The sequence below is a fragment of the Meriones unguiculatus genome, chromosome 3 (genome assembly GCF_030254825.1).
Source record: "Meriones unguiculatus strain TT.TT164.6M chromosome 3, Bangor_MerUng_6.1, whole genome shotgun sequence".
NCBI classification, from domain to species: domain Eukaryota; kingdom Metazoa; phylum Chordata; class Mammalia; order Rodentia; family Muridae; genus Meriones; species Meriones unguiculatus.
In genome coordinates this window covers 123,841,024-123,867,365 of record NC_083351.1, presented here as the reverse complement: position 1 = coordinate 123,867,365, position 26,342 = coordinate 123,841,024, and the positions used below count along the sequence as shown (strand labels likewise).

General features: G+C 38.3%; 1 protein-coding gene across 1 annotated transcript in view; it reads right to left on the bottom strand.

Moving 5' to 3' along the window:
- The window catches only part of Spef2 (sperm flagellar 2), a 194,739-nt gene that overhangs the window by 78,528 nt on the left and 89,869 nt on the right, over positions 1-26,342 (bottom strand). Inside the window, 6 exon segments of the mRNA XM_060380473.1 lie at positions 1,362-1,412; positions 4,671-4,838; positions 5,882-6,039; positions 7,065-7,155; positions 19,812-20,068; positions 23,014-23,117. Of these exon segments, the coding sequence (XP_060236456.1) occupies positions 1,362-1,412; positions 4,671-4,838; positions 5,882-6,039; positions 7,065-7,155; positions 19,812-20,068; positions 23,014-23,117 (829 nt within the window).

Below are 26,342 nucleotides of genomic sequence, written 5' to 3'. Positions count from 1 at the left end.
CCAGTTATAAATGCCTACAGTATCACATAATCCTGACCAGATTGCCTTTAACAGTAATATTCTAAAAATTATGTTCATTTTAACTTAAACCTCTGTAAACATATGTGTATATATATATATATGGCATGTATCAATAATTAAGATATTATTTAATATAATTGTAATACAATGACCTGTGAGATAAATAGCTCTGTCAGTGTCAGTGGCATTAATTTCAAATAATATGAAATATATATACACACATACACACAATCATGACTGTTAAAAATTGTGTGCATAATATTGAGATATATATTGAGATGAGCATAACATTTAGAACATTTTGTGATTATCACCCGCTTTTAGACTAAAACTGAATTGGGAATTTATGATGGATATTTAGTAAAAGTACATCCAAGACAGTTAACACTGGGAAAGTATGCTGAAATAAGTCAAGTATATGAATTCATTGCATTTCAATAGTTAAGTAATTTTTTTCAGTAGCAACAACATGAATCTAACTAACATGTTTTAGAGCTTGAATGTCTTCTGTAAACTATTATGTACTTCAAAAATAATAGTTACCTTATTTCAAATAAATAGATAAAATGAAACAGACAACTATAAATACAAGTAGAGTCAGAAAATAATGCAAGATCAAAACCAGAAGATTACAAAGGGATCCATGGCGGTCACAGCCCTTGCACAAGTTCTGAGATTCAGGTGCTACTGTGGCTCTAAACTTTTAGAAGCCAAGATAATATAATGAAAAGCTAAAACACACTCATTATATAATCATCACTTGGCAGAAGGTGGTTGTCCATGCCTCTTGATTTCAAGTGAAACTTCTCACTTAGGATCTCATATGTGAGCTACTGAGTGACAGAATGACACACTTGCATTCCAGAAACTGTACTAGCAGGTCATTACCGACACAAAGAAAAGTTTTAGCTCCACTTCTATGTTGCGTTACAAAGGAAAATGAGAACCTTACACCAAAGTGCTTATTAGTGAATACATTTTAATAAGAAGCCAAAAAGGGGACAGAAGCTTTTTTTTTTTTTTTGGCAGCAAAGCTTAGCTCCTGATAACACCTATATCTATGATGAATGGATACTCTGCCTATTAGGCAACCATTTCGTTATCCCTCGCAAGTATCACTTTTCTCGCCATGGCCCTGGCTACACACTAGCCTGCACAGAGTGTGACACCATTTTCTCTGGAATGAACTAATGACTTACAAATGCCCCCAAAGAAGTAGTCACAGTATATACTTCTTGCTACACTTTATGGCTGTTTCCAGGTGACAGTTATAAAATGCAGGATACATGTAACAATAGCTAACTTTATCTGCTGTACCTTTCCTTTGAATGCAGTCTCACCTTTCTTTCCTTTTCCTTCTTGTTGAGATTCTTGCTTACCATGCGGGGTGTCTAAACAAAATTCAACACATAAATACCATTGATGACTTATTTCAATAGCCCAGGTTGTGCAATCTCTAAGCAATCAAATATATTTGTGAACTATATCAAACTGATCATTTTTTTCCTGTGTGTTGAAATCAATCTGAAGACAGACCCTACATTTTCCCTCATTGAATGATAGTACCCACAATTCTATTCCATATTGCCATTCTAAGAAATTTAATCTTAGCATTAATGGACTTGTTCATATTCTCTCATGGGATTATAGAGTTTTTAAGGTAAGTCGCAAGTCCATCTGAAGCATGCAGTTTATTTGGATTTACTGTATCAAAATGACCTTAATTTACCAGAACCAGCCCCCCAAAGCAAGCATGGAAAGGTGCTTGCCCCCATATCATGCAAGCTGGATAATCCAAGTTCACCACCTAGAGTTTCCATAAAGACGGGGAGAACTGGCTCCAGTTGTTGACCCCGAATACCATGCACACATGCTCATATGACAACTGGATCACTAATATAAAAAAAGCCCTTGAGGAAGATTTTAATGACAACATTGTTCTGATATGAAACAGCCTTAGCATTTTTATTTTTTATTTTTGGCCATGCACCGCATTGCCTAGTGACTTCTATATTTCCAATTGCAGCGACTCCAATTGCAATGCAAAAGATAACTTGGCATATTTATTTTCATTCTCTTGGATTTAGTTAAAGGTATACTGCAGAAAGAGGGAAACTGAAAACTGCAGAATCTGGAGGTCAGTACTATGTCTTTTAAATAGTAAATAAAGAATAGGTCCCTGAGAAAATAACTTGCTGTTACATACTGTATTAGTTACCAACATGCTCAATTATTCACTTCTTTTGATCGTAGGATATGCACTTTCTTCAATGAATAAATAAGACAATTTAAGTTAATATGATGTAGATATCGACTTCAATCCATTTTTGTGTGTGCGCACTTAGAAGTACAATTTAAAATTACCTAAATACATGTTATTTTCATTTGAACATTTCCTGTCTGATTGCCAAGATTACAGAAACAAACTAGAAATAACACAGAGGATAATCCTCAAAACAGTTTTACCTAAAAGGACTTTTAAATATACACATATTTGACAACAAATTTCATAAAGATCTACATGTTTGAATCAGTTTTGAAATGGAGATCTGTATTCTAGAATTGAACTTGGACCAAATCTGCTAGGATTAGGTATACTGTGCCTCCTGCATTCAATTTTCACGCTAGTGTTTCAGCTGTTGTTTAAAAAAAAATATCTTTTTGTGTTAAATTTCTCTTTGAAAAAGTAAAGAAGACACCCTAACTTGCTTAGGCAAAGTCTTTTCTTGGTGCTGCTGGGCAGCTCTCTTCATCTTTCCACGTGTTGATGCCTGTGAGCACTAAGATTTCCCACCAGTGTTGTTTTGTGTTTGGATATGACTAAACAAGAGGAAATGGAGCATATTATGTATTTGTATGTATAATATATGTATATATATTTGTATATATATATATATATATATATATATATATATAATGCCCTTGTTTTGTTGGAAAAGAAAGAGACGGGTACAATCGCTCATTGAAGCAAAGAAGATTTATTATTCCCCCAGTGTACACTGTTCAAGGTTACAGCTTTAAAATAGAAAATAAATCCTCATTTAAATATTCAACTGTGTCAGCATCAGAACGGCTGGAGATTGGAAGCAAGAAAGGTGCAGTTACACCGATATTTGATTATAAGCAAGCTCATAAGACTGTGATGGATAATTCTCCAGCATGAGAAAAATGCTTTGCAAGTCTAAATAACATTTTAATTTCTCTTCTAAACCTTTAAAGTATATTTTCTAATCAGTAATGAACTCGTAGGAATATATATTAAATTAAACATACATAACATATATTTACTTTAAATTGTATTTATTTATTTATTTTATAATTTATTCACTTTATATCCCAATTGTAGCCCCCTCCTTCATTTAGAGAGATGGCTCAGCTGTTAGAGGCTAGACTCACAACCATAAATATAATATATATTTAAATTGTATTTTCTAATTCCTAATGAGCCCATAGAAATATATTTAAATATATATTAAATATATATGACTTTGCATTTCACTGTTTTGTGCTAAAAGCATTTTTAAATATCTGCATATCTTGTATTTAGCTAAGGCCAGATTTCTTGAAGTACAATGGTCTTTAATACAACACATCATTATCTGTGTCACTTAAAATGACTTCAATCATATAAAACAAAGTGTTTTATCTCAAAATTTGTGCTTACTATTATTACACTTAATTTTGTAAAGAACTATAGATTTACGTCAAATGTCCATGCAGTGAAAATATTGTTGGAGGCAGTTACGACATACCCAGGGCAGGCACTGAGATAGAAAACTAAACAAACGGCTAAGCACTCATGAGGCCATGTCACATGCCAAACTGATGTTGGTGTCACACAAATATCACTAGGACAAGGGTTAAATATGTAGATTTTGTCATGATCATTTTCTGTCACTTCATGTTAAATTTACAGTCCTCAGTGGCTACGGATATATAACAAAATTTATCTAAAATGTATTTTCTGCAAACATTTAAGTTTGCTGAGGTGTCAGGTTGGGTGTGTGATGTGCACGCACATGCATGCACGCTCACGAACCGTGCACATGCCATGCTAAGTGTGTGGAGGTTAGAGACTATGTTTTGAGACGGGCTTCTTTCCTCTCACTACATGAGTCTTGGGGCTGCAGCGCAGGTTGTCTCTAAGTGTCTTTACCCGCTGAGCTATCTCCCTGTCGCCATCTGCATCCTTTCTATGACCACCTAACCGGATATTTCTGGATGTACACAAATGCAAGTGTTAAATGAATGTTGTCCAATAGCTGTCCCCTCTATCTGCCCTGAAGCCCCTGTCACTCTGCAACCTTCCTCTTCCCATCTGCACTTCTGCTCTAAGCAGCTGGCCTGATTGGGGTGGCTCCATAGCTCCCATGGAACAGAAAAGACACTGAGCTTCTTAAACAGGCGTTTTTCTCAGTAGGACAGCTTTTCCTTGAAAGAAGGTGCAGCCTCTGAGAGACCCTGAGAGAATGTTCAACACCATAAAAAGATTAAACTAAAACGATTATTCCCTTTTCTTGGCATGGATATTTGTTTTACATGCTTGAAGTCTCTGCAGTCTGAATCTAGCAAAGTAGCCTGATTTATCATTCTTTTCTATGTGAAAACAAGAAACTGACAAGCCATTTATAGATCACTCTGTCAGTCACCTGATTGGGCCTTTCCTTTCCCAGGATACGTTTTTGGTGGCTCCTGGCGAGGATGAGTCTCCTTCTCTTTTTCTGCTTCAGAAGGAGGCGGAGGAATCACAATAGGAGTTTCAGCCAAGGCAGCTGCCGCCTTTTTCTCAGCTTCCTTTTCTTCCAATTTCTTTTCAACTTCAGATGGATGATAAAAATGAAACTGCATTAGGAACTTTGGGTACCCATTATTTCATTTGAACTAACAAATACCAAAATTATTATGAAATTTTACTTACGATAAAATTACCATTATATACATTTTCTGTAAAATCACTTACTATATCTAACATTCATTCATATCTTGAGTTCTTCTTTTGCTTCATAGTTATGGTTATGGTACTGGTATGGTAGGTGGGTGACGGAATGTGTGTGTGTGTGTGTGTGTTTAGAAAGTTAAAAAAAAAAGTCCTGGGGACTAGGTGTCCAATGTCAAAGAAAATATAAGAATGGAAAAATAAAGGATTAATTAAATGATATAGAAGAACATCAAAGGAAGAAGAGAATAAAAAGGAGAGCCGTCACACGTGGCTGCAATTGCCTGTGAACCTCAGTTCTTAAGAGGCTGAGTGAGAAGGATCACAGAAAATTGAAAGCCAGTCTTGCCTTAGATAGTGTCCTCCACATCATCCTGGGATTCAAGAAATGAAAATAAATAAAGAAACAAGTAAATAAAAGGTTAAAGCAGTGAGATATAAGATATGCGGGCTTGGGAGTCAATGGTATCGCTCCCAGTTAGTGTGACACACTCCAATCAACAATCACACAGTCTAAGAATATACAAACAGCTGTCAGTTGGATTCAGTGAGGTAAAAAAAAAAATGCGTGGGGCAGTAGTGGCACACGCCTTTAATCCCAACACTTGGGAGGAAAGGCAGGGGTATCTCTGAGTTTGAGTCCAGCCTGGTCTACAGAATAAGTTCCAAGACTTGTTATATAGTCTTGCTATACAGAGAAACCCTTGCCTCAAAACAGCACCCCCTCCTACCCTCCACCCCCCAAAAAAGAAAAGAAAACTAATAATGACACAAAGTTGGATGGGTATGGAATGGGGTGGATCTGTAAGAACTTGAGGAATAGGATAAATATTATCAAGATACAATGTATGTATGTGTGTATGTATGTGTGTGTATTATTCTTAATGACTTAGTATGTATGCAAACATATATACATATAATTACCTTTGATCTTTTTATTTACTATTTCAGTAGAGAAAATTTCTTTTACTCTTTGGCATACGGACCCTTCATCAGTTTCAGCATTGACTTCTCTTAAAATATTTTTTGGCATTGTAAACCAGTCTTTTAATGGTGGCCAGTTGTCCAAGAAGCCAACAATTCTGAAAAATACAAACATTATATGAATAGGTGATTCTCTTTTAAATGTTTGAGTAAAGAAACATTAAACATGATATTTAGTGTGATTTATTTGGCAATTCAGGATGAAGAAAGAGGTAGACTGCCAAGGGAATTCACCCCCCACCCCGCCCAAAGTAACTTTATGAAATCCATAAGTGATGGAGCAATACTAAATTTAAAGAACGTGTCTGATGGCATCAGGCATCAGCATTTAGTATTTTAGAAGTATGGGTTAAAGAGAGTTGAAAATGATACCCATTCAGTAAACATGTGGTGTAAGTTAAAGTCTTGGTGGAAAAACCAAAGATAGCATTATCCACTCTAATGCAGAGTCAGGCTGGGGACTCTTCGAATGGGACCATAGCTCCACCATACAGACCATAGATTTTTTTTTTTCTTGAAGATACAAAGTGAAGAGTTCTTTAGGCAAGGAGAGATGGTATAGACAAGTTTGCTTAACTAGAAATTATTCTTGAATCATTGCTTCCCTCCCTCTGCCCTTGAGCATAGACAGCCTCAGGCAGCTCAAATTATGCTTCCTGCTCTTTTTTTTATTTTTATTTTTAGATCTCCCAGGCTTGCATGAAATTGCCGAATTTTGACTAAATTTTCTTTTCCAAAGGAAAATTACACACAATTCAGAGAATGCCAAGTAACTTCATTTTAGTGAAACAGAGGGCTACTACATGCTTTTCCAGTCTGACTTTCAGCTCTTTGAAACTGTATGATATTCACTGTTATTATATAAGTGTTTGCTGAATTCCATGTAATTAACTCATCAGTATTTTCTGATTGGCTTTCTTTCCCATACTATGATAATGGTGGCTCCAAGCACAAAAGCTTACATACAATATTTCACTCAATGCAAAACTTATTTTTTATTTACCTGTAAAAAAAATTCAAAGGTAGGGAATGTATCTTTTTTGTAGGTCTTATTCTTCCCAAGTCACCACTGTAGCCTCTTTGAAGGGCAAGGAATAGAAAGAGCTCAAAGTTTAAAACTGACCTGTGATGTATCTGCTCTCTTAAGTTCTGGTCCTCCTTTTTGTCACGTTGGTCAACATCTTCAGGAGAAATTTCACCTGAGAGTTCTTTAGCTATGGTGCAAAAATCACCTAATTATCACCTAATTAGACAATTGACTAAACCAATCAAATTTACAACTTACTGCCAAAGCATACTTTTGCAAGATTCCAGGTGGATATAGCCGTATTTTGGTCCAATATCACTCCAGTGTGTTTTATTATTTATATTTTTACATAGAATATATTTTGATCATATTCTTTTCTTTCCCCATCTCCTCACAGATGCTCCACTACCTCCCTCCAAACCTAACTTCTGGTTAGTTCTCAAAACAAGCAAACAAACAAACAAACAAAAAACAAAAAGCAAAAATAAAAGTACAGGTCAAAACAAATAAGAATGCAGTAAGAAAAAAAACTGTTAAAACAAACAAACAGAAAAGAATGCATGCACAGAAGTACACACACAGAGAAACAACAGCGACAAATAGTGGAGTCCATTCTGTGTTGACCAACTACTCTTGAGTGTGGACCCTGCCCTTGAGTGGGGCTTATATACCTAGTGATGCTCCATTGGAAAAAATGATTTTTCCTTTTTAAGAAGGTATTAATTGCAAATAATTTCCTAGATTGGGATGGGATTTTGTCTTTACTTCCCCTTCTCCATGCTTCAACTTTGTCTTGTCTTTACTCATGTAGGTCTATTTCATGCTAGCACAGTCTCTGTGAGTTCATATATGTCTCAACTCTGTTGTTTCCTTAGAGTCATTCACCACTTCTGACCCTTAAAATCTTTGTGCTCCTCTTCCACATAGCTTCTTCGGGCCTTTAAAGGAGCCAATTGACAGAGGCACCCATTAAGGGAAAACTGGTTCAAAGCCTCTAACTCTCTGTTTATTGTCCAGTGGAGGGTCTCTTTATTAATTACCATCTACTGCAAGCAGCAGCATCCTGAGTGAGATATCTCAGAAGCAGAAAGACACACAGGGTATGTACTCACTCATAAGTGGATATTATACATTTAAAATAGGATAAACATACTAAAATCTGTACACCAAAAGAAACTCATCAAGGAGGAGGACTGGCTAAGATGCTCAATCCCCACTGAAAAAGGCAAAGAGGATGGACATCAGAAGAAGGAGAAAACAGGGAACAGGACAAGAGCCTGCCCCAGAGGGCCTCTGAAAGGCTCTGCCCTGCAGACTATCAATGCAGATGCTGAGACTTATGGGCAACCTTTGGGCAGAATGCAGGGAATTTTATGAAAGAAATGGGAAACAGTAAGATCTTGAGAGGAGAGGAGCTCCACAAGGAGAGCAACAGAACCAAAAATTCTGGGCACAGGGGTCTTTTCTGAGACTGATACTCCAATCAAGGACCATTCATAGAGATAACCTAGAACCCCTGCACAGATGTAACCCATGGCAGTTCAGTGTCCAAGTTGGTTCCATAGTAATGGGGACAGGGACTGCCTCTGACATGAACTGATTGGCTTGCTCTTTGATCACCTTTTCCTGAGCGGGGAGCAGCCTTACCAGGACACAGAAAAGGACAATGCAGCCACTCCTGATGAAACCTGATAGACTAGGATCAGAAGGAAGGAGAGGAAGACCTCCCCTATCAGTGGACAGGGGGAGGGGCATGGGTGGAGAAGGCGGAGTGAGGGTGGAGGTGGGAGGTGGGAGGGAGGGAGCTACAGGGGGAATAGAAAGTGAATAAATTGTAATAAAAATAAAAGTTAAAAAAAAAGAATCAAGTGATGCATTGATCTGTGGTTATACCAATATATCGTTAGTAATAATTCTATTGCTATGCTCCTTTAAAGGAGTAATAGTAATAGGTTTTCTTTTAATGACCTTGACCTATCTAATCCTAGATTCTTGGCTATTTAAGAAGTGTCAGGTATGGGTTACATGGATTGGGATCTAAATTCAACTTTTTAAAAAGCGGTTGGTTACTCTCATAACATTTGTACCACTGTTTCATCAGTATACATTGTAGGCAGGTTTTTGTAGGTTACAGGCTTTGGAATTTGGTATTATTGATGCTTATTTTTCACTTTTGGCATTGTGCAAAGTACCTTTAAGCATCGTGATTGGCAGTTATTAGGCATGAAGCTTCTAGTTGGACAACAGCTCTATCTCCCATGTTTGATGACATATATAAGTGATGTCTTCAGCAATATTGGCCCTATTATCAGATTATGGAAGGTAACCAATAGTCTTGGAAAGGCCCTATAATACTTGGATTGTATCTATGGGGATCTACAGGTCAATGATTAAACGAGATATAACCCATTCTTGCCTGGAGGTCAATTTTACTTGGTGGCATAAAATGTCTACTTGGCACATTATCTTCCCCATTATATGATGACTCCATTTAAATTCCCTTAATAAAGTATTTATGTATTTTATGATTGTTCTACATTAATAGGTTTCCAAAGGAATTCAGGGTAAAACAAGAAATATAGGGAGGAAAAACAAATACACGAGGTAACTTGAAAAGCCACTCTTTAATATATTTTGAAGGAGGTTTAGAGTCATAGAAGACATGACCACTGCTGCAAGAGTGGGTGTGACTATTATGGGGTGACCAATGTATTTATCATTGGATATTAAGCCTGCTCCACAGAATAAAGTCAGTGCTTGCTACTCTACATCTGGTCAAAACCCATCACTAGGGAGTTCATAGGCCTTATAGTGGTACTTACTATTATTGTGTAACTAAATGGTCATGCTTTCAAGCTGACTTCTAAATATTTATCTTTATGCACATAGATCTGGGATGCTATCACAACTGGTCAGAGAAGCTTCTTTTTTGCAATGAACAGAAGTAAATACAGAGGCTCATAACTGGACAAACTGCAAGAATAAATAACTATAAGTTATCAGTCCTAAATGGAACATTGTTAACTACCCCTACATACAATCTGAGGCTCAAGGAACCAAGAGTCAGTGTGGGAAGAATAAAAGGTTTCGAGGATGAGGATGAGGATGGTGTGTTTAGGATATAATATAGGTATTGCATTCATGAACTCTCAGCAGCTGTGTTTAACTATACAAGAGCTTCACAATGTCAAGCCAACCCAAATCATGGCACGGAAGGAGAAGCTCACAAGGCCCTACCACTGGCCACTGGCAGTTGATAGAAGGATCACTCTTCTTTGGGGGTGTAGCACTCCTTGGTAGTTCATGCTCCCCTGGATAGTCCCATAGTCATCCATTTGTTGCTAGCACTAACTGAATTTATGAGTTAATAAAACAAAACAAAAACAAAAATAAAAACAAAAAAGGACAGGAGGTTGGGAGGGGAATGTGTTTGGGTGGAGCCTGGAGAGAGTTGAGTTGGAGAAATGTTGGGTAGACGCAATCATATTTTATTGCATATATGTATGAAATTCTCACAGAATAAATTTTAAAAAATAAATGAATGAATATATTGATTATAGAAGAAGAGTTCATGAATTTAAGAGGGGAAGAGAAGGACACAAGAGATGTTAGATAAGCAAGCAAAGAAATGATGAAATCATCATTGTGAAGTAAAAATTAAGAGTAAAATATGGAGGCCACAAAGTCAAAATGCAAAAGACTATTTACTGATACTATACTATGATAATGTGAAATATTTATAACTCTTTCTACTAGAGACTTATGAACTCCCTTTAGAATAGCTGTAAAAAAAATTGACTATTAGAAACAAAGAATAATTAAAAGGAAGCAATTTCACCATCTTTCACTGATGAAACTCATTTCATCCAAAATGCAAAATACCCATAAACTGAGAGAAGAATGCCTCAAGCTATACTAAAAGAAATTAGAATTAAAGCAAAAAAAAAAAAAAAAACCAACAAAAAACATTGGAATGTGATTTAATAGCATTCATGAAAATGAAGGATCTCATAAGTGTAGTAATTGGTTTCTCCCATCTACATTAATGAGAAAACAAGATGAAATGGATCTGGAATACAAAAATAATGATTTTTTTTGTTGTTATAAAACCTATGTTATCCAAAGTCAATATAACCTAGAACCCCTGCTCGATGTAGCACATGGTAGCTCAGTAACCAAGTGGGTTTCCCTAGTAAGGCAAACAGGAACTATTTCTGATATGAACTCAATGACTGGCTCCTTTATCTCCGTCTCCCCCCCCCCCCCCAGGAATGAACAGTCTTGCTAGACCACAGAGGAGTACATGGCAGCCAGTCCTGAAGATACCTGATAAGCTGATAAGCTAGGGTCAGATGGAAGGGGAGGAAGACCTCCCCCAGCAGTGGACTTGGAAAGGGACAGGGAGGAGATGAGGGAGGGAGGGCAAGATTGGGAGGGAATGAGGAAGGGTGCTATGGCTGGGATACAAAGTAAATAACCTGTGATTAATATAAAAAATAAAAATTAAAAAAAGAACACCTTGAGCTAGATCAACAGGAATGAGAATTGTTCAGAACAAACGATCAGAAAGAGTAAATTAACAGCATTCTAGGCAATGAAGGGTGCAGTAATCAGTTGTTTCCTTTCTACAGAATAGATGATTGAAAAAAATGGGGATGCTTCAACTTCTTTTTCTAACAATTATAATTTCTCTGACTTACTATACCAGTTGTGGTTGTCTATCATCTGTCCTGCTTTCACTTCTGCTGCTTGATACAATATTATGACAAAAAGTAACTTAGGGGAGAAAGGGTTTAGATGGCAGTTCCAGACTATGGTCCATTGACGTGGGCAAATCAAGGCAGAGACCCAATGTGGCTAGTCATACCCGTAGGTAAGAGCCGAGACAAATGAGTGCTTAAAGCTCACTTTGTTTTCTATGTTCTTAAACAGCTCAAGACCAGAACTTAAGGAAAGGTGTTTCTCAAAATTGAATTTTTTTTTTTTTTACATCATTTAACGGAATCAAGCTACTCTCTCCCCACAGACATGTCCAAACGCCAGTCTTATCTAAGCAGTCCCTCTTTGAGACTCTCTTCTCAGGTGAGTCTACATTGTGACAAGTAAAGAATTTAATTATTTCTCTTCCCAGAGTTACTATAATAGGCATCTCTAACTTAGAACAACAACAAAATACAGACTTAACTTCAAACTAATTATCAGAAAGAAAAAAAAATAAAACAAAACATTAGTTAACTCTGTGTCCTTCCTTATAAGAAGGAAGGAAAAAGGAAACAGAGAACAGGTCCTAAAAGTAAATTTAATGTATCCTGACCCTATGCTTTCCTCCTTTCAGAGAAATGATTCTAGCAAGTTATCTTCACCCCCATTTCTAACCTCTAGCATCTCTTTCAGGCCTCAACACCTTGCAATCCACTCACCCCCAGGCCCCATCTCTAAGCCAATGAAAGAACTTTCATTGCAATCACCAAAAATGTCAACGTCAAAGGACATGTTCCCATTCTTATCTCACTTTATTTTTCAATAACATGTATGGGAAGAATTCAGTTTTCAGGGTTTCCATGATTTTATACTTATTAGGTTATTTTATACTCGCAACACATCACATGAAGTAGGATTGAAAAATCCATAAATAGCCAGATTGCACAATGTATTAATGACTGAGAATGGGTTCAATTTCACCTAATGTTACTTTATATTTTGGACTCCTTTTAAATTTTATCCTCTTTATTTAATTAGATGCCCAATAGGAAATTATACACAAATATATAACTTAATGAATCTTTAAACTGAAAATACATTAGAAGGTCTCTAATGTGCTGTTGCAGTTATTATTAGCCCCAGAGGGTTACCACCCACAGCCTGAGCTGGGAATCTTATAGCACTTCCTTCCTTCTACTGCTCTCTCACAAGCTAAGTCATGCCGCCACCGAATAGCTAAGACAGGCACTGACTCTTCCATGCTGACATCCGTCCCCTTCAGTGATTATTCCTTCTCCCTCAGTATCTTCATCTGTTGTCTTTGAGCACTAGCTGGGTGGATGTTCAGCCTTTGCTGTCTACCTGCCTTTGGATGTGGTACCCCTACCTATGATGTGGTTCCCCGGGGCTTCTCTTTGGATCATAGTCATTATAAGACAGGTTGTTGCAAGCATTTCCAGTGACTGTGTCCCCACCTGCTGGATCAGGCTCCTACTGGGCTGGGAGAGAGCCTGGGCAGCACTTCAGTCCTAAATATCTGTCCCTTCTGTGCTTATAAAATACTACTGTTCATTGAAGTTTTTCCTCCTTGTTAGCTACTACTTCTGAACATTTCTACTTTATGGTGTTTCAGGGGAGGGGGGGCAGGACTCAACATGGATCTTTCTATTTTCATATATTCTTCTTAGGTGGGTCTCTCTAGCTTTAGTACTTACTTCTCAAACCCAAGTGCATTTATGTAATAGCTTTTGTAAGTTTACTACATCTCATTGTCCAATAGGTGTTTCAAGAACAACTTGTCAAAGAAAACTCTACATTTTTATTTTCATATAATTTGAGTCGATGGTATCACCATTCAAAGAAGTAGGCAACTCAAAAGCATGAAGTCATCTTATTCAGTCTGGCTATAAATCTTCCATCTCAACTGGTACATAAATTCTTTAGCTTCCCCCTACAAACAAATTGAGCCTGACTTCTCCCTTGTTTTTGGGTGTCTTGAAGTAACTTTTAAAAATTTGAATTAGCAATATTTTTCTAACAGCTTTTATGTCTTTTGTTGGCTTCATGGAGCTTCAGAATAAACAAAACGCGTCAGCTTGAGGCCAGACTGTTAGTCTTGTGCGATTTTTTTCAGTCCCATATTGGTCATTTCTATAGCCATTTCTGCCTTTCCACAACTCTGTTTCCTCCTGTGTTCTAGGGGAATGATTTCTGCTCACAAGCAAACTGTGAATAGCTCTCTCTGCGTTGACTCATCACTGGGTCTCAGTGCTGCCTAGTGTAACTTTTAGAGTTGGAAACATACTATTATCAATTCTGTCAATATGACGGCCACTAGCCACATCTGCATACAAACCAGGACCAATGTGCCTGAAGAACTGAAATTTTCGTTTATAGATTTCAATTCATGTAAGTTGTCACATGAGGCTAGAATCTACCATGTTGGGCAGCATAACTCTATGTTATCATCCCTTAATTCTTATTCTATATTTTCCACTCAAGTCTCTGGAAACAGGGTCTACATCCTTGTTTGTTTGTTTGTTTAATATCTGTGCTCAGAATAGTATTTGGTTCTTAGTAAATACAAATGCATATTAGATGAATATGTGAATGAAGATATTGTAGAATAGCCTTCCATTTACCCAAAATAGGCAGGGCCTAGAGGATAAATTGGTAAAAATAATCTAACTTAATTAAAATTTATACTATAAAAAGTAAGGCATTAAGATATGAAAAATTACACTTTAAATAACTTTAAATACTAGAATATGAAAAAGTTTGATCATTTTTTGCACGATCAAGTTTAACCAAAATAAGTATGAACTATAAAATTAACAACCTCACAATATCCTACATCGTTTAGATGGCATTACACAAGCATATTTTATAATTAACTTCCAGATCAGAAATGTACTATGCACACTTGGTAGAAATAAAAGTCGTATTGTGCTTTAAGAACACTTATGAGAATGGAAGAATGAAAAGAACATATCAATGTGCCTAGAATTTGACAAAGTAGAAATTCTTCCTGGGGTAGTCAAGAATACTTTTAATCCTGACTTTAAATCAAAGAGGTAGTATTAGGGAATCCAACTTTTTCTAACATCAGGTTTATCAAATGTGTAAGTGTCCTAAATTTTTGACAGAAAATTTTAAGAACAAAAATTGCATTTCTTGAAAATGTCTTGGTTGTTGGTATCTTTTGTAGTTCTGAGACACAGAATAATTTGCTTCCCATAGAGCTCCAAGGCAGTGTGTGAACCTTATGTTTGTAGGGTCATAGATTATACTCAAAGGTCTCTGTATGTGCCTTATAGCAACTTGTTAGATCTGTTTTTTAGGCATATTGATCATGATGTACATGATCTGGTTCTTTTCCCAGATGGCAATGGATTGGCAGTACTCTTTGCTAATTTTTAGCTGTTGCCATTTTATCTAAGTAAAAAGTGAAAATAGAGGTCAGATTCTATACATTCAAACTGAGCAATAGTGTAAGCTTGAAGAAGTGAAGGACTCATGCTTTAAATCCCTCTAAGTTTATGTCAGAGGCAATCCTTGTTCCTATCATTGGGGAACCCTCTTGGACACTCAGCTGCTATGGGGTACTTCTGTGTAGGGGTTCTAGGTTATCTCCATGCATAGTCCATGTTTGGAGTATCAGTGTCAGAAAAGACTCCTATGCCCAGAGTTTTTGGTTCTGGTGCTCTCCTTGTGGAACTCCTGTTTCCTCCAGGTCTTTCTATCTCCCCCTTCTTTCATAAGATTTTCTGCACTCTGCCCAAAGTTTGGATATGAATCTCAGCATACCCTGCTGATCACCTCCCCCTGAGGGAAGAGCAGCCTTACCAGTCCATAGAGGAAGACAAAGAAGCCAGTCCTGATGAGACCTGATAGACTAGGGTCAGATGGAAGGGGAGGAGGACCTCCCCTATCATTGGACTTGGGGAGGGGCATAGGAGAAGAAGAGGGAGGGAGGATGGGATTGGGAGTGGAGGGGGCTACAGCTGGGATACAAAATTAATAAATTGTAATTAATAAAAAAATCCCTACCTCTAAATATGTAAGTAATGGCACAGGGTACAAGAGCACACAGAAGATCAAGGGTTTAATGATTCCTTCACAATTTTTCTAGCTGGATATAACTCTGAGTGCTGTATTAGTAGTGACAGATTTAACAAAAGAATAATTAATGGTATTATTTGGCAAAACATATATTTTAAAGGTAAATCCAAAACAAATACTCATGAAATGAGATGTCTTGTAAAAATCATTCAATTTGCCAATTAATAATAGAATTGTTAAGGTGTTAACAGTCAATTCAGAAAAAGAAAGTGCATACTATTATAAGCAATTGGCAATGGAGGGATAGATATTTATAGATGAAAAGACTAGTTACTACTTATAGAAAAATATATTTGCAGTGATCTTTCTGATAGTGTAGAAATTGTATCTCAGTTGAAGAAAATTCACAAGCCTGTGAGTAAACAGATGAAATTTGAATTGCTAACAATTTCCTCTAACCTATGGATTTCCATAATTTCACATCAAAGTTACATGTCACAGTAAAATCAGTTAACTCAAAGCATCTCGTAGACAATGCACAGGTCTCTACTGTAAGACATCCAGTAATCTTCATTCATTTCAAAGCCTTCTACAAATTTGCCTTACATTTACTACATACTAAACAAATTCTACAGATTTAGGCCTAATTTTTTTAAATAGGAATGAAAATACAATTGTCTTTTTCATTATATATTATGGGAAATTGAGCTGTAAGCAATGAAATACATTTGGGCTGAGGTCTCTGCTTCTTGAAAGGCTAAGGTGAGAAAATCATTGAGTCTATGAGTTTAAAGCCAGTTTGAGCCATACAATGAGACCTTACTTCAAAAAAAATAGACCACAAAACAAAATTCAAAACAAAACAAGAACAAACAAAAAACCACAATAAATTAAGTTTCTTAAATACCTTATAATTGGAAACTAAGGTTTAAGAATATGTATTTTCATCCTGGTAAATATTTAATTTGTAGAATAAAATAATATTTTCACTTTGATGATAAGCCAAATGTATCATGAGGTTTTATAAATTAATTAATTTTTTATTAATTACAATTTATTCATTTTGTATCCCAGCTGTAGCCACCTCCCTCATCCCCTCCCAATTCTTTCCTTCCTCCCTCTTCTCTATCCATGCCCCTCCCCTAGTCTACTGATAGGGGAGGTCCTCTTCCCTTCCATCTGACTCTAGCCTATCAGGCCTCATCAGGACTGGATTCATTGTCTTTCTCTGTGGCCTGGCAAGTCTTCTCCTCTCTCAGGGAGAGGTGGTCAAAGAACCAGCCACTGAGTTTATTTCAGAGACAACCCCTGCTCCTCTTACTAGGGAACCCACTTGGACTGCCATGGGCTACCCCTAGACTGCAGGGGTTCTAGGTTATCTCCATGAATGGTCTGTGGTTGGGGTATCAATCTCAGAAAAGACCCCTGTGCCCAGATTTTTTGGTTCTGTTGCTCTCTTTGTTGAGTTCCTGTCCCCTCCAGGTCTTTCATTTCCACCTTTTTTCATAAGATTCCCTGCACTTTGCCCAAAGTTTGGTTATGAGTCTCAGCACCTGCTTTGATATCCTGCTGGGTAGAGTCTTTCAGAAGACCTCTGTGGTAGGCCCCTGTCCTGTGCCCTGTTTCCTCCTCTGATGCCCATCCCATTTTACTTTTTGAATGAGTATTGATCATCTTACCCAGGGTCCTCCTTCTTGATAAACTTCTTTAGGTGTACAGATTTTAGTATGTTTATCTTATATACCCAAAAGATGTTTAGTATGTTTATATTATATACCCAAAAGATGCCCCAGCATTCAATAAGAACATTTGCTCAATCATGTTTGTAGCAGCTTTATTCATAGTAGCCAGGATCTGGAAACAACCCAGATGTCCCTCAACGAAGGAATGGATAAAGAAATTGTGGTACATTTACACAATAGAATACTACTCGGCAATTGAAAACAAGGAAATCACGAAAACAGCAGGCAAATGGTGGGGACTAGAAAAGATCATCCTAAATGAGGTATCCCAGAAAGAGAAAGACACACACGGTATATAATCACTTATAAGTGGATATTAGACATATAATATAGAATAAACATACTAAAATCTGTAGAGCTAAAGAAGCTTATCAAGAAGGAAGAACCTGGGTAAGATGATCAATACTCATTCAGAAAGGCAAATGGGATGGACATCAGAAGAGGGAGAAAACAGAGAACAGGACAGGAGCTTATCACAGAGGGCCTCTGAAAGGCTCTGCCCTGCAGGGTATCAAAGCAGATGCTGAGACTCACAGCCAAACTTTGGGCAGAGTGCAGGGAATCTTATGAAAGAAGGGGGAAATAGAAAGACCTGGAGGGGACTGGAACTCAACAAGGAGAGCAACAGAACCAAAAACTTTGGGTACAGGGGTCTTTTCTGAGACTGATATTCCAACCAAGGACCATTCATGGTGATAACCTAGAACCCCTGCACAGATGTAGCCCATGGCAGCTCAGTGTCCAAGTGGGTTCCATAGTAATGGGAACAGAGACTGTCTCTGACATGAACTCATTGGCTGGCTCTTTGATCACCTCCCCGTGAGGGGGGTGCAGCCTTACCAAGCCACAGAGGAAGACAATGCAGCCAGTCCTGATGAGATCTGATGGTTAGGATCAGATGGAAGGAGAGAAGGACCTCTCCTATCAATGGACTGCAGGACCAGCATGCAGGGAGAAGAGGGAGAGAGGGTGGGATTGTGATGTGATGAGGGAGGGGGCTACAGTTGGGATACAAAGTGAATAACTGTAATAATAAAAATAATAAATTATAAAAGTATTTCTTTATTTTTTAATTTGATTTTATTTATATATTCATTTATTACAATTTATTTACTTTGTATCCCTGCTACAGCCCCCTCCCTCATCTACTACCAGTCCAACCCACTATATCTTTCCCCCTATATCTTTTCCCTAGTCTGCTGATAGGAGAGGTCCTCCTCTCCTTCCATCTGACCCTAGCTTATCAGGTCTCATCAAGGCTGGATGCATCACCTTCTTCTGTGGCCTGGCAAGGCTGTATCCCCCCAGGGTGTGGTGATCAAAGAGCTGGCCCCTGAGTTCATGTCAGAGACAGCCCCTGTACCCCTTACTAGGGAACACACTTGGAAATTGATCAAGCCTTTGAGCTTCCTCTGAGCAGGGGGTCTAGGTCCTCTAGATGCCTGGTCCTTAGTTGGAGTATCGGTCTCTGCAGGTCCCTCTGGGCCCAGGTATTTTGGCTCTGCTGTTCTTTTGGAGTTCCTCTCCCCTCCAAGTCTTTCTATCCACCTCTTCTTCCATAAGGATTCTGGCACTCTGTCCAAAATCTGGCTATGAGTCTCAGTATCTCTTTCCAAACCCTGGTGGGTAGAGTCTTTTAGAGGTCCTCTGTGGAAGGCTCCTTTCCTGTGCCTTGTCTTCTCCTACTTCCAATGTCTATCCTGTTTGTCTTTCTGAATAAGGATTAAGCATCTTCCCTAGGGTGCTCTTTGTTGTTTAGCTTCTTTGGGGCTATAGATTTTAGTATGTTTATCCTTTATTATATGGCTAATATCCACTTATAAGTGAGTATATATCATTTTTGTGTCTTTCTGCTTCTGGGTTAACTTGCTCACAAACTGAAAGAAAAAACCCACATGATCATCTCCTTAGATGCTGAAAAAGCATTTGACAAAATTCAACACTTGTTTATGTTTAAAGTCTTGGAGAGATCAGGGATACAAGGCACATACCTAAACATAGTAGAGGCAATATACAGCAAGCCTATAGCCAACATCAAACTAAATGGAGAGAAACTTAAATCAATCCCACTGAAATCAGGGACAAAGCAAGGCTGCCCACTCTCTCCTTATCTCTTTATTTAAAGTTTTCATCTAGTATATTTTGACTGTGCTTTTTCCCTCCCCTCCACTCTTCCCAGGTTCTTTCTGCTACCCTAGGTACCCCCAGCCCCATGTTCCCTTACTCTTCAAATCACAAAGACAAAAATAAAAGAACAAATGGACAAAGTACCAACTTTGGAAAGCACTTGTGGTTATGAGGGAAAGTGTGGGATTTCAAAGCGGTGTGCTCAGCTTACCCATGATATCATGCATGCGGCTCAGTGATAAACTGTCCGAAATATCTAGTAAGACGACAAAATCAAACGCAGATGGGAGTAAAGGCACTTCTTTGGAAGTTGTAGGGTCAAAGGCCAGTGTGGGCATTCGTGCTTTCCTCCTCTCTAACTCTCTGGATTTTTTTTGGTAGCCTGTAAGAGATTCCTCCAGGAGCTGGGCTTGATTCAACGTTAATGGAAATCCATCAAGAATCCAGCTTTGGTTCACAGGTAACTTCCTAAATCCAAACAGAACAATTCATTAGCATGTTGATCATCACTGTTACTTTGCAAAAGTTAGATGTACAATGAATGCCTTTGTTTTCATTGCAAATTCATCTTAATGCATGGATTTCTCTATTTCATAGCTGAAATATTAGGTTTTTTAAAATGTGTTCTGATTGCTTACTTGTTTAAAATTCTTCTATGGATCTCTGTTGTCCTTTGAATCTATTTATGCACTTAACATCCTTTATCCTTCCTAACTTATAAACTCTAATGCTTACAAGCAGATATCCTCACTATTATGTGGCTATACATGGCATTGTTTGTCTTATGCTCATAGCCTGCATGTCCTCTGTACCTCAACTTCCTCATATATCAATGGGGTACTGTAAAAATACCTTATTGGGGGTTTGTGAAGATGAACAGAAGTGACACATTTAATAAATCCAACACAGATCTTAGTCTATACTCTCATCACCAACCTGGAGGGTGTCCTCACCCCTACCCACTCCTTATGCTCTCAGATTTCACCGTGTGAGTGAAATAGTCTTGAGTTACAGTGTTTCAAGTTAACCTTTGTGTTGTTTTGTTTCATTTTTTGAGACAGAGTTTCTCTGTGGAATAGCCCTGGCTGTGTAGAAGCTCATATTGTAGACCAGCTAGCTTTGAACTCACAGATATGTAACTGCCTCTGCCTCATGAATATTGGGGTTAAAGGCATGTACCATTATGCCTGGCCTTGAAGTTACTATTTTAAAAACATTATACTAATTAAGTTAGGCTATACATTTCTGAAATTTTAAGGACCATTTCTTAGGTGTTTTTTTCCCACTCAGCACATTGACTTTGATAAATAATGTATAAACTATATCAAAAGGACTTAAGTATCTTTGTTCTTTTATACTTTCAAACTAGGCAAAATAGATATTTTCCTTATATTTTAAAGTTATGACTCTATTTACTGCTATGGTAGCTCTCATATTAAACAATAGGATCACCTTTCCAGAAGTTTTAAAGTCTTATGTGGACTACATGCAATTCTTTTGACAGTGTGGCAGGGAGAATGGGAGACTAAGTATCAGAAATATTTCATTATGTGATCAACAGGATAAAACTTCAAATGGCCTCCTGTCTAATGATTCTCAGTGTGGTTCCCAACTTCCTCCTGGTATCTGTCTTTATCTCCTCCACTAGTTTGTCACATGCAGGAAAAGACCACATTTTACTTTCATGACTTCTCCAAAAAGAGATCAAGTATTCCGTACAGATTGGACCTACTAATTTATATGTTTGATACAGAGGAAAGAGTTCCTTTAAAAGGAACTTGCCCTCTTATGGAATCTGCTGTCTCAGAAGCCATAACAGCCAGAGGTCAGAGGTCAGGGGTCAGAGCCATGCTCATTCCGTGCTAGAACGAGACAGCAGATATCAGGGAGCCAAGGGGCCTGACACTGTTTTGTTGCATCATTACCCAGACACAGTTGTGTAACTTGAACGTGTGCTGCTCCTCTTCTCATTAGGCCAGACCAAAAGACCTTAAACTAATGACAGTCCCCGGAAGTGTCCTTGAGGAACTGGAAATGGGGTTTGGTGTGAGGAGGGTGATTATGTTGGACTGAGTATGGTTCCTCCAGATCCGCTAAAGCTCAAGTGAAGGGCTGCTTGATGCTTTGCATGTCCATTTGCTTAACGGACAAAGAGCGCTGTGGTAGAGTGTACTTTATGTCAGTTCTGAGAAATGTGAGAATAAAAACCCTTCCAGCTCTGAGCGTTCCAATTGCTAGATACATGCGTAAGTGAGATGCAGCTTAAATCTTTAAAGCAGCCTTTTAAGACGACATTAAGCAAGAGCTCATCCCAGGTGGGTAGTAAAAATTCTATCAACTCTCCTTCTTGTGTCGTAATGTTTCCCACATACCACAGCTAAGCAGTTCCATTTCCTCTCTAATTCCACACCCTCCAATTCTTTCTACAGAGCCTTTTACTCTTTTTTCCCCATCCTGTATGGATTCTTTCCTTCATTATACAGAACTACTGGCCTCTTGATATGTCCATGTATAACAAAGCAAGGTTGAGGAGAACCTTTCTCAATAGAAAAGAGGACAGAGAAAGTACAAAATGACAGGGTATTTGAATCTTTTCCCCTTTATCCTATATCACATAGCCTCCCCATGTTTCACATATGTGCCTTGTCTTGACTGTGTACCGCCACTTGCTGTCCTAGTGACTTTTAGCCTCTGGATTCATGGACTCATTCCTTCTCTCTTCCTGAAACGTAACACAGAAAGTACAGGAACTTGTGCCCATTCAGTTAGGATCTCTTGTCCTTCAGCTTATCTAAATACCCAATTTGGATTCCCCAAAGACAGTAGACATGCATCTGTATTTCCATCAGGTAGAAGTCAAGGTTGATCAGAGAGAAGTGAAATATATGCATGCAAAGATATATATATTTCCGCTTTTTCTTAGGAGTAGATTTTGGATGTTAGAAGCATTTAAATAGTAAAAAAAATGCACTTCTATTTTATTCTTCCCATATCTTTTTTGGTAAATAATATGTGAAATAGGATAGGGAGATGGCTCAGTGGTTAAAGTGCTCGCGATGCAAGCATGAGGACTGAAGTTCAGGTTCTCAGAACTCATGTAAATGATGGCTGGGCATGGGGACCCAAGTGCAGTTCTATCCTCCTCTACTCTTGGGGATGAGATTGAGATCCCCAAGTGAGGTAGCTGTGGAGACCAGCTTGTGTGTGCAGTTCAGGGCTTGACTGAGTGACTGTGATTCAAAAAATAAGGAAAGAAAGATGAGACAATTCTCGATGCCAGTCTTAGGCTTCTGTACCCAGTCTCACAATTACTCTCACACATATGCGCTCACACACAAGCACATACACCTATACATGAAGGAAACAAAAAGAATGTATTAAATAGGTACTAGAAAAGAAGGCACAATACGTACTTAATTTCATTGACCAGGATGCTAACCAGCAGTATGTCTGGAATGCTCTTTCCTCTTCTAAGCAAATATTCAGATTTTGCACCAAGTTGAGCTCGCGGACTAAGCTGTGAAAAGAAATGAAGAATTGTAGGAGAAAGCTGATTGAAAAGCAGCAACTACTTTGGAAATCAATCTGGCACTTTCTCAGAAAATTGGGAAGAGCACTATCTCAAGATACAGCTATACTACTCCTGGGCATACACCCAAAAGATGCCCCACCATTCAATAAAGACATTTGCTCAGCTATGTTCATAGCAGCTTTATTTGTAATAGCCAGAATTTGGAAGCAACACAGAGGTCCCTCAATGGAGGAATAGATACAGAAATTGTGGTACATCTACACAATTGAATACAACTCAGCTATTGAAAACAAGGAAATCATGAAATTTGCAGTCAAATGGATGGAACTAGAAGAAATCATCCTGAGTGAGGTAACACAGAAACAGAAAGATGGGGTTGGTATACACTCACAAATAAGTGGGTATTAGCTGTATAATACAGGACAGCCATCTACACACCTAAAACAGCTAAACACTAAGGACGACCCTAGAGAGGATGCTTAAATCTCATTCAGAATGCCAAACAGGATAGACAACAGAAGCTGTGGGAAAAGAGGAAACAGGATGGGAGCCCACTATATCCTCTGAAAGGATCCACCCAACATGGTTTGAAGCAGATGCTGAGAATCACAGCCAAACTTTGGGCGGAGTGGATGAAGTCTTATGGAAAAAAGAGGGTTTGTGGATAGAGGGACATGTAGGGGACAGGAACCTCACAAGGAGACCAACAAAGCTAAAGGATCTGTGCCCAGGAGGTCCTGCAGAGACCAATGCACCAACTGAGGACCATGCATGGAGAGGACCTAACCCCCCTGCTCAGGTGTGGCCAATTGGCAGCTCAGTCTCCATGTGGATTTCAGAGTGAGGGGAGAAGGGGTTGCTTCTATCATGAATTCAGTTGACTGCTCTTTGATCACTTGCCCCTGGTGATGTGGCCTTGCCAGGCTATGGAGGAAGAGGATCCTGGCCAGTCCTGATGAGACTTAACAAACTATGGGCAGATGGCAATAGTGGTGAATTACCTGTTTCAGTGGACTAGGGGAAGGAGATAAAAAGGGAAGAAGGACAGAGGGTGGGACCGGGGGATTTGAGGGAGGGAGCTTCAATACGGATACATGATGAATAAATTGTGAAAAAATAAAAATAAATAAATAAATAAAAATAAAAAAGAAAATAACACTTCATTCACTATGTTTACAGTTGAAACAATTCCGTATTCATGCTCTGTAAGGAAGAAAGTGAGGACTTACACTTCTGGAGTTAAGGATGCATTCAAGCAGAATCAGAACCAAATTTGAAATGTTCTTCTCTTAATTTTCAGCAGCTTCAACATCCCAAACTTCATATTCTAACACTTCCGGTTGGAATGTTTCGGTTCTAACCGCTCCTATCTATGAGAGAATGCCCTCTGGGAACACACACCCTCACCTACATAGCTCTTGACCAGTCATCTTTTAGTGATCAGATTCCAGATTTTCAGTTTGATTTTTCTTTTTCTTCCTTGATACTTGCCCTTTCCTTTCCTATCATAAGCTCACTCCAGTGCTGAGCTGTTTTGTTTTGTCCAGAGTTAATGATTGCCACTTTCAGGAGGGTTAATTCTGTATAAGTTGTGTAATGTCGCTGAAGGTGGGGTTCCACAGAACCTGCCCTCCATTCAGCCACTGGAGTATTTTATGTCAAACAAGATGCTATCTCTACTCAGGGACCATTCAACCTATGTAGAGCACCCACTGCTTACTCTTAGGAGTTTTAATAATTACTTCTCATGCTCTGACCGACCAGACTCATTTCCGGCATCAACTCTCTGATCTCAGCCCTTGTTAAACACTTTGTGCTTATATAGTCCCATCCTGCGACTCTCTATTTATGCTGCCAGAGAGGCTGCCTAGATCTGGTTAGCTGATTCGCTTACCTTCTTCAATTTGCTTAAAACCTGCTTTCACCAGAAGACCTGCCTTAATTTAGTATCAGAACACTCCTTTCTCTACCCTAAATGATGCTCTACTCTACTTTTCAATTTTTTCCTGAACCTGATTATCTTTTACCATGCCATTCAATTTATCCTCTAGTGTTGATGGTTAATTACCTGCCCACCTCTAATAGAATATGAACTCTCTAAGAGCAGAGAATTCTACCATCTAATTGTTGATATGCCCAAATAATAAGGTGAGTAGGGAAAAGCATGCACATTTGAACTGAACTGAATATGGATTAGGAGGTTTTCATAAATCAGCAAATGCAACTACAAAAATAAACCCAACCTTTCTGTTCATTTATATTTCAAATGAATAAGGTAAAAGTTATAATATTGTCTTTATTGCTTTTTAAGCTCACTTCTTTCTCAATAAGTCATCATGCTCATTGTTTGGTTTTGAATCCAACATGTTTTTATATTTAATCAATTCTGAATTTGGAATGATAAACTTGTTGTCTATGATGAAATTCATTTTAAAATAATCAATTATACCAAAAAGTAAATGAAATACATGTGATTAATTGTGACATTACTTCCCTATATATTTAGCCCATACTGTTTATAAAGTACTAGTATCCTTTAGAAAAATATGAAGTGGATTAAAAAATCATAACCTGGTAAAAATGGCATAGTAATTTTTACTGCTTTAAATAGAAAAATACTAAGAATGTAAAGAATATTGTGGGATGGTAATGGCCTAGGATTACAGAGAAACGGTTGAGGAGAGCTTCAACCCCAAGACTTCAAGCAAGGACTGCAGGAGTTGGCTTTCTTACCCTCCTAACCTGGCACCATAAAAACAGTTCCCCATATTAATCATAGTAAAATATTTATTACCCTGAGAGTTATCATCATTGCTCCTTGTTTGACCTTATAAAGTGTCATGCCCCCTCCCATCCCAAACCCCCAGCTCCTGAGTATGCAGATGAAGCATCTTCCAACAATCCTGGCCTGGCCAATAGCACACATAAAACTTGCTTCTGGGGCCTTGGTCACCACCTCAGTGGAATAAATACTCCCTTACCCCAGTAAACAAATCAGCACTTCAAAACTGTTCCCTGGCATGTGTGTGTGTGTGTGTGTGTGTGTGTGTGTGTGTGCGCGTGTCTGTGTGTGTTCCCTGCCTACACACTCCCCATGCCTACCAAGACCCTGTCTCACCCTCCTGTCTTGGCAAAGCTTCTCTTCTTTCAGCGCAGTCCAGTAGGCAAGGCCTGCTATCCTGAGAGGGAGAGTGGCACACAGCGTGGCCC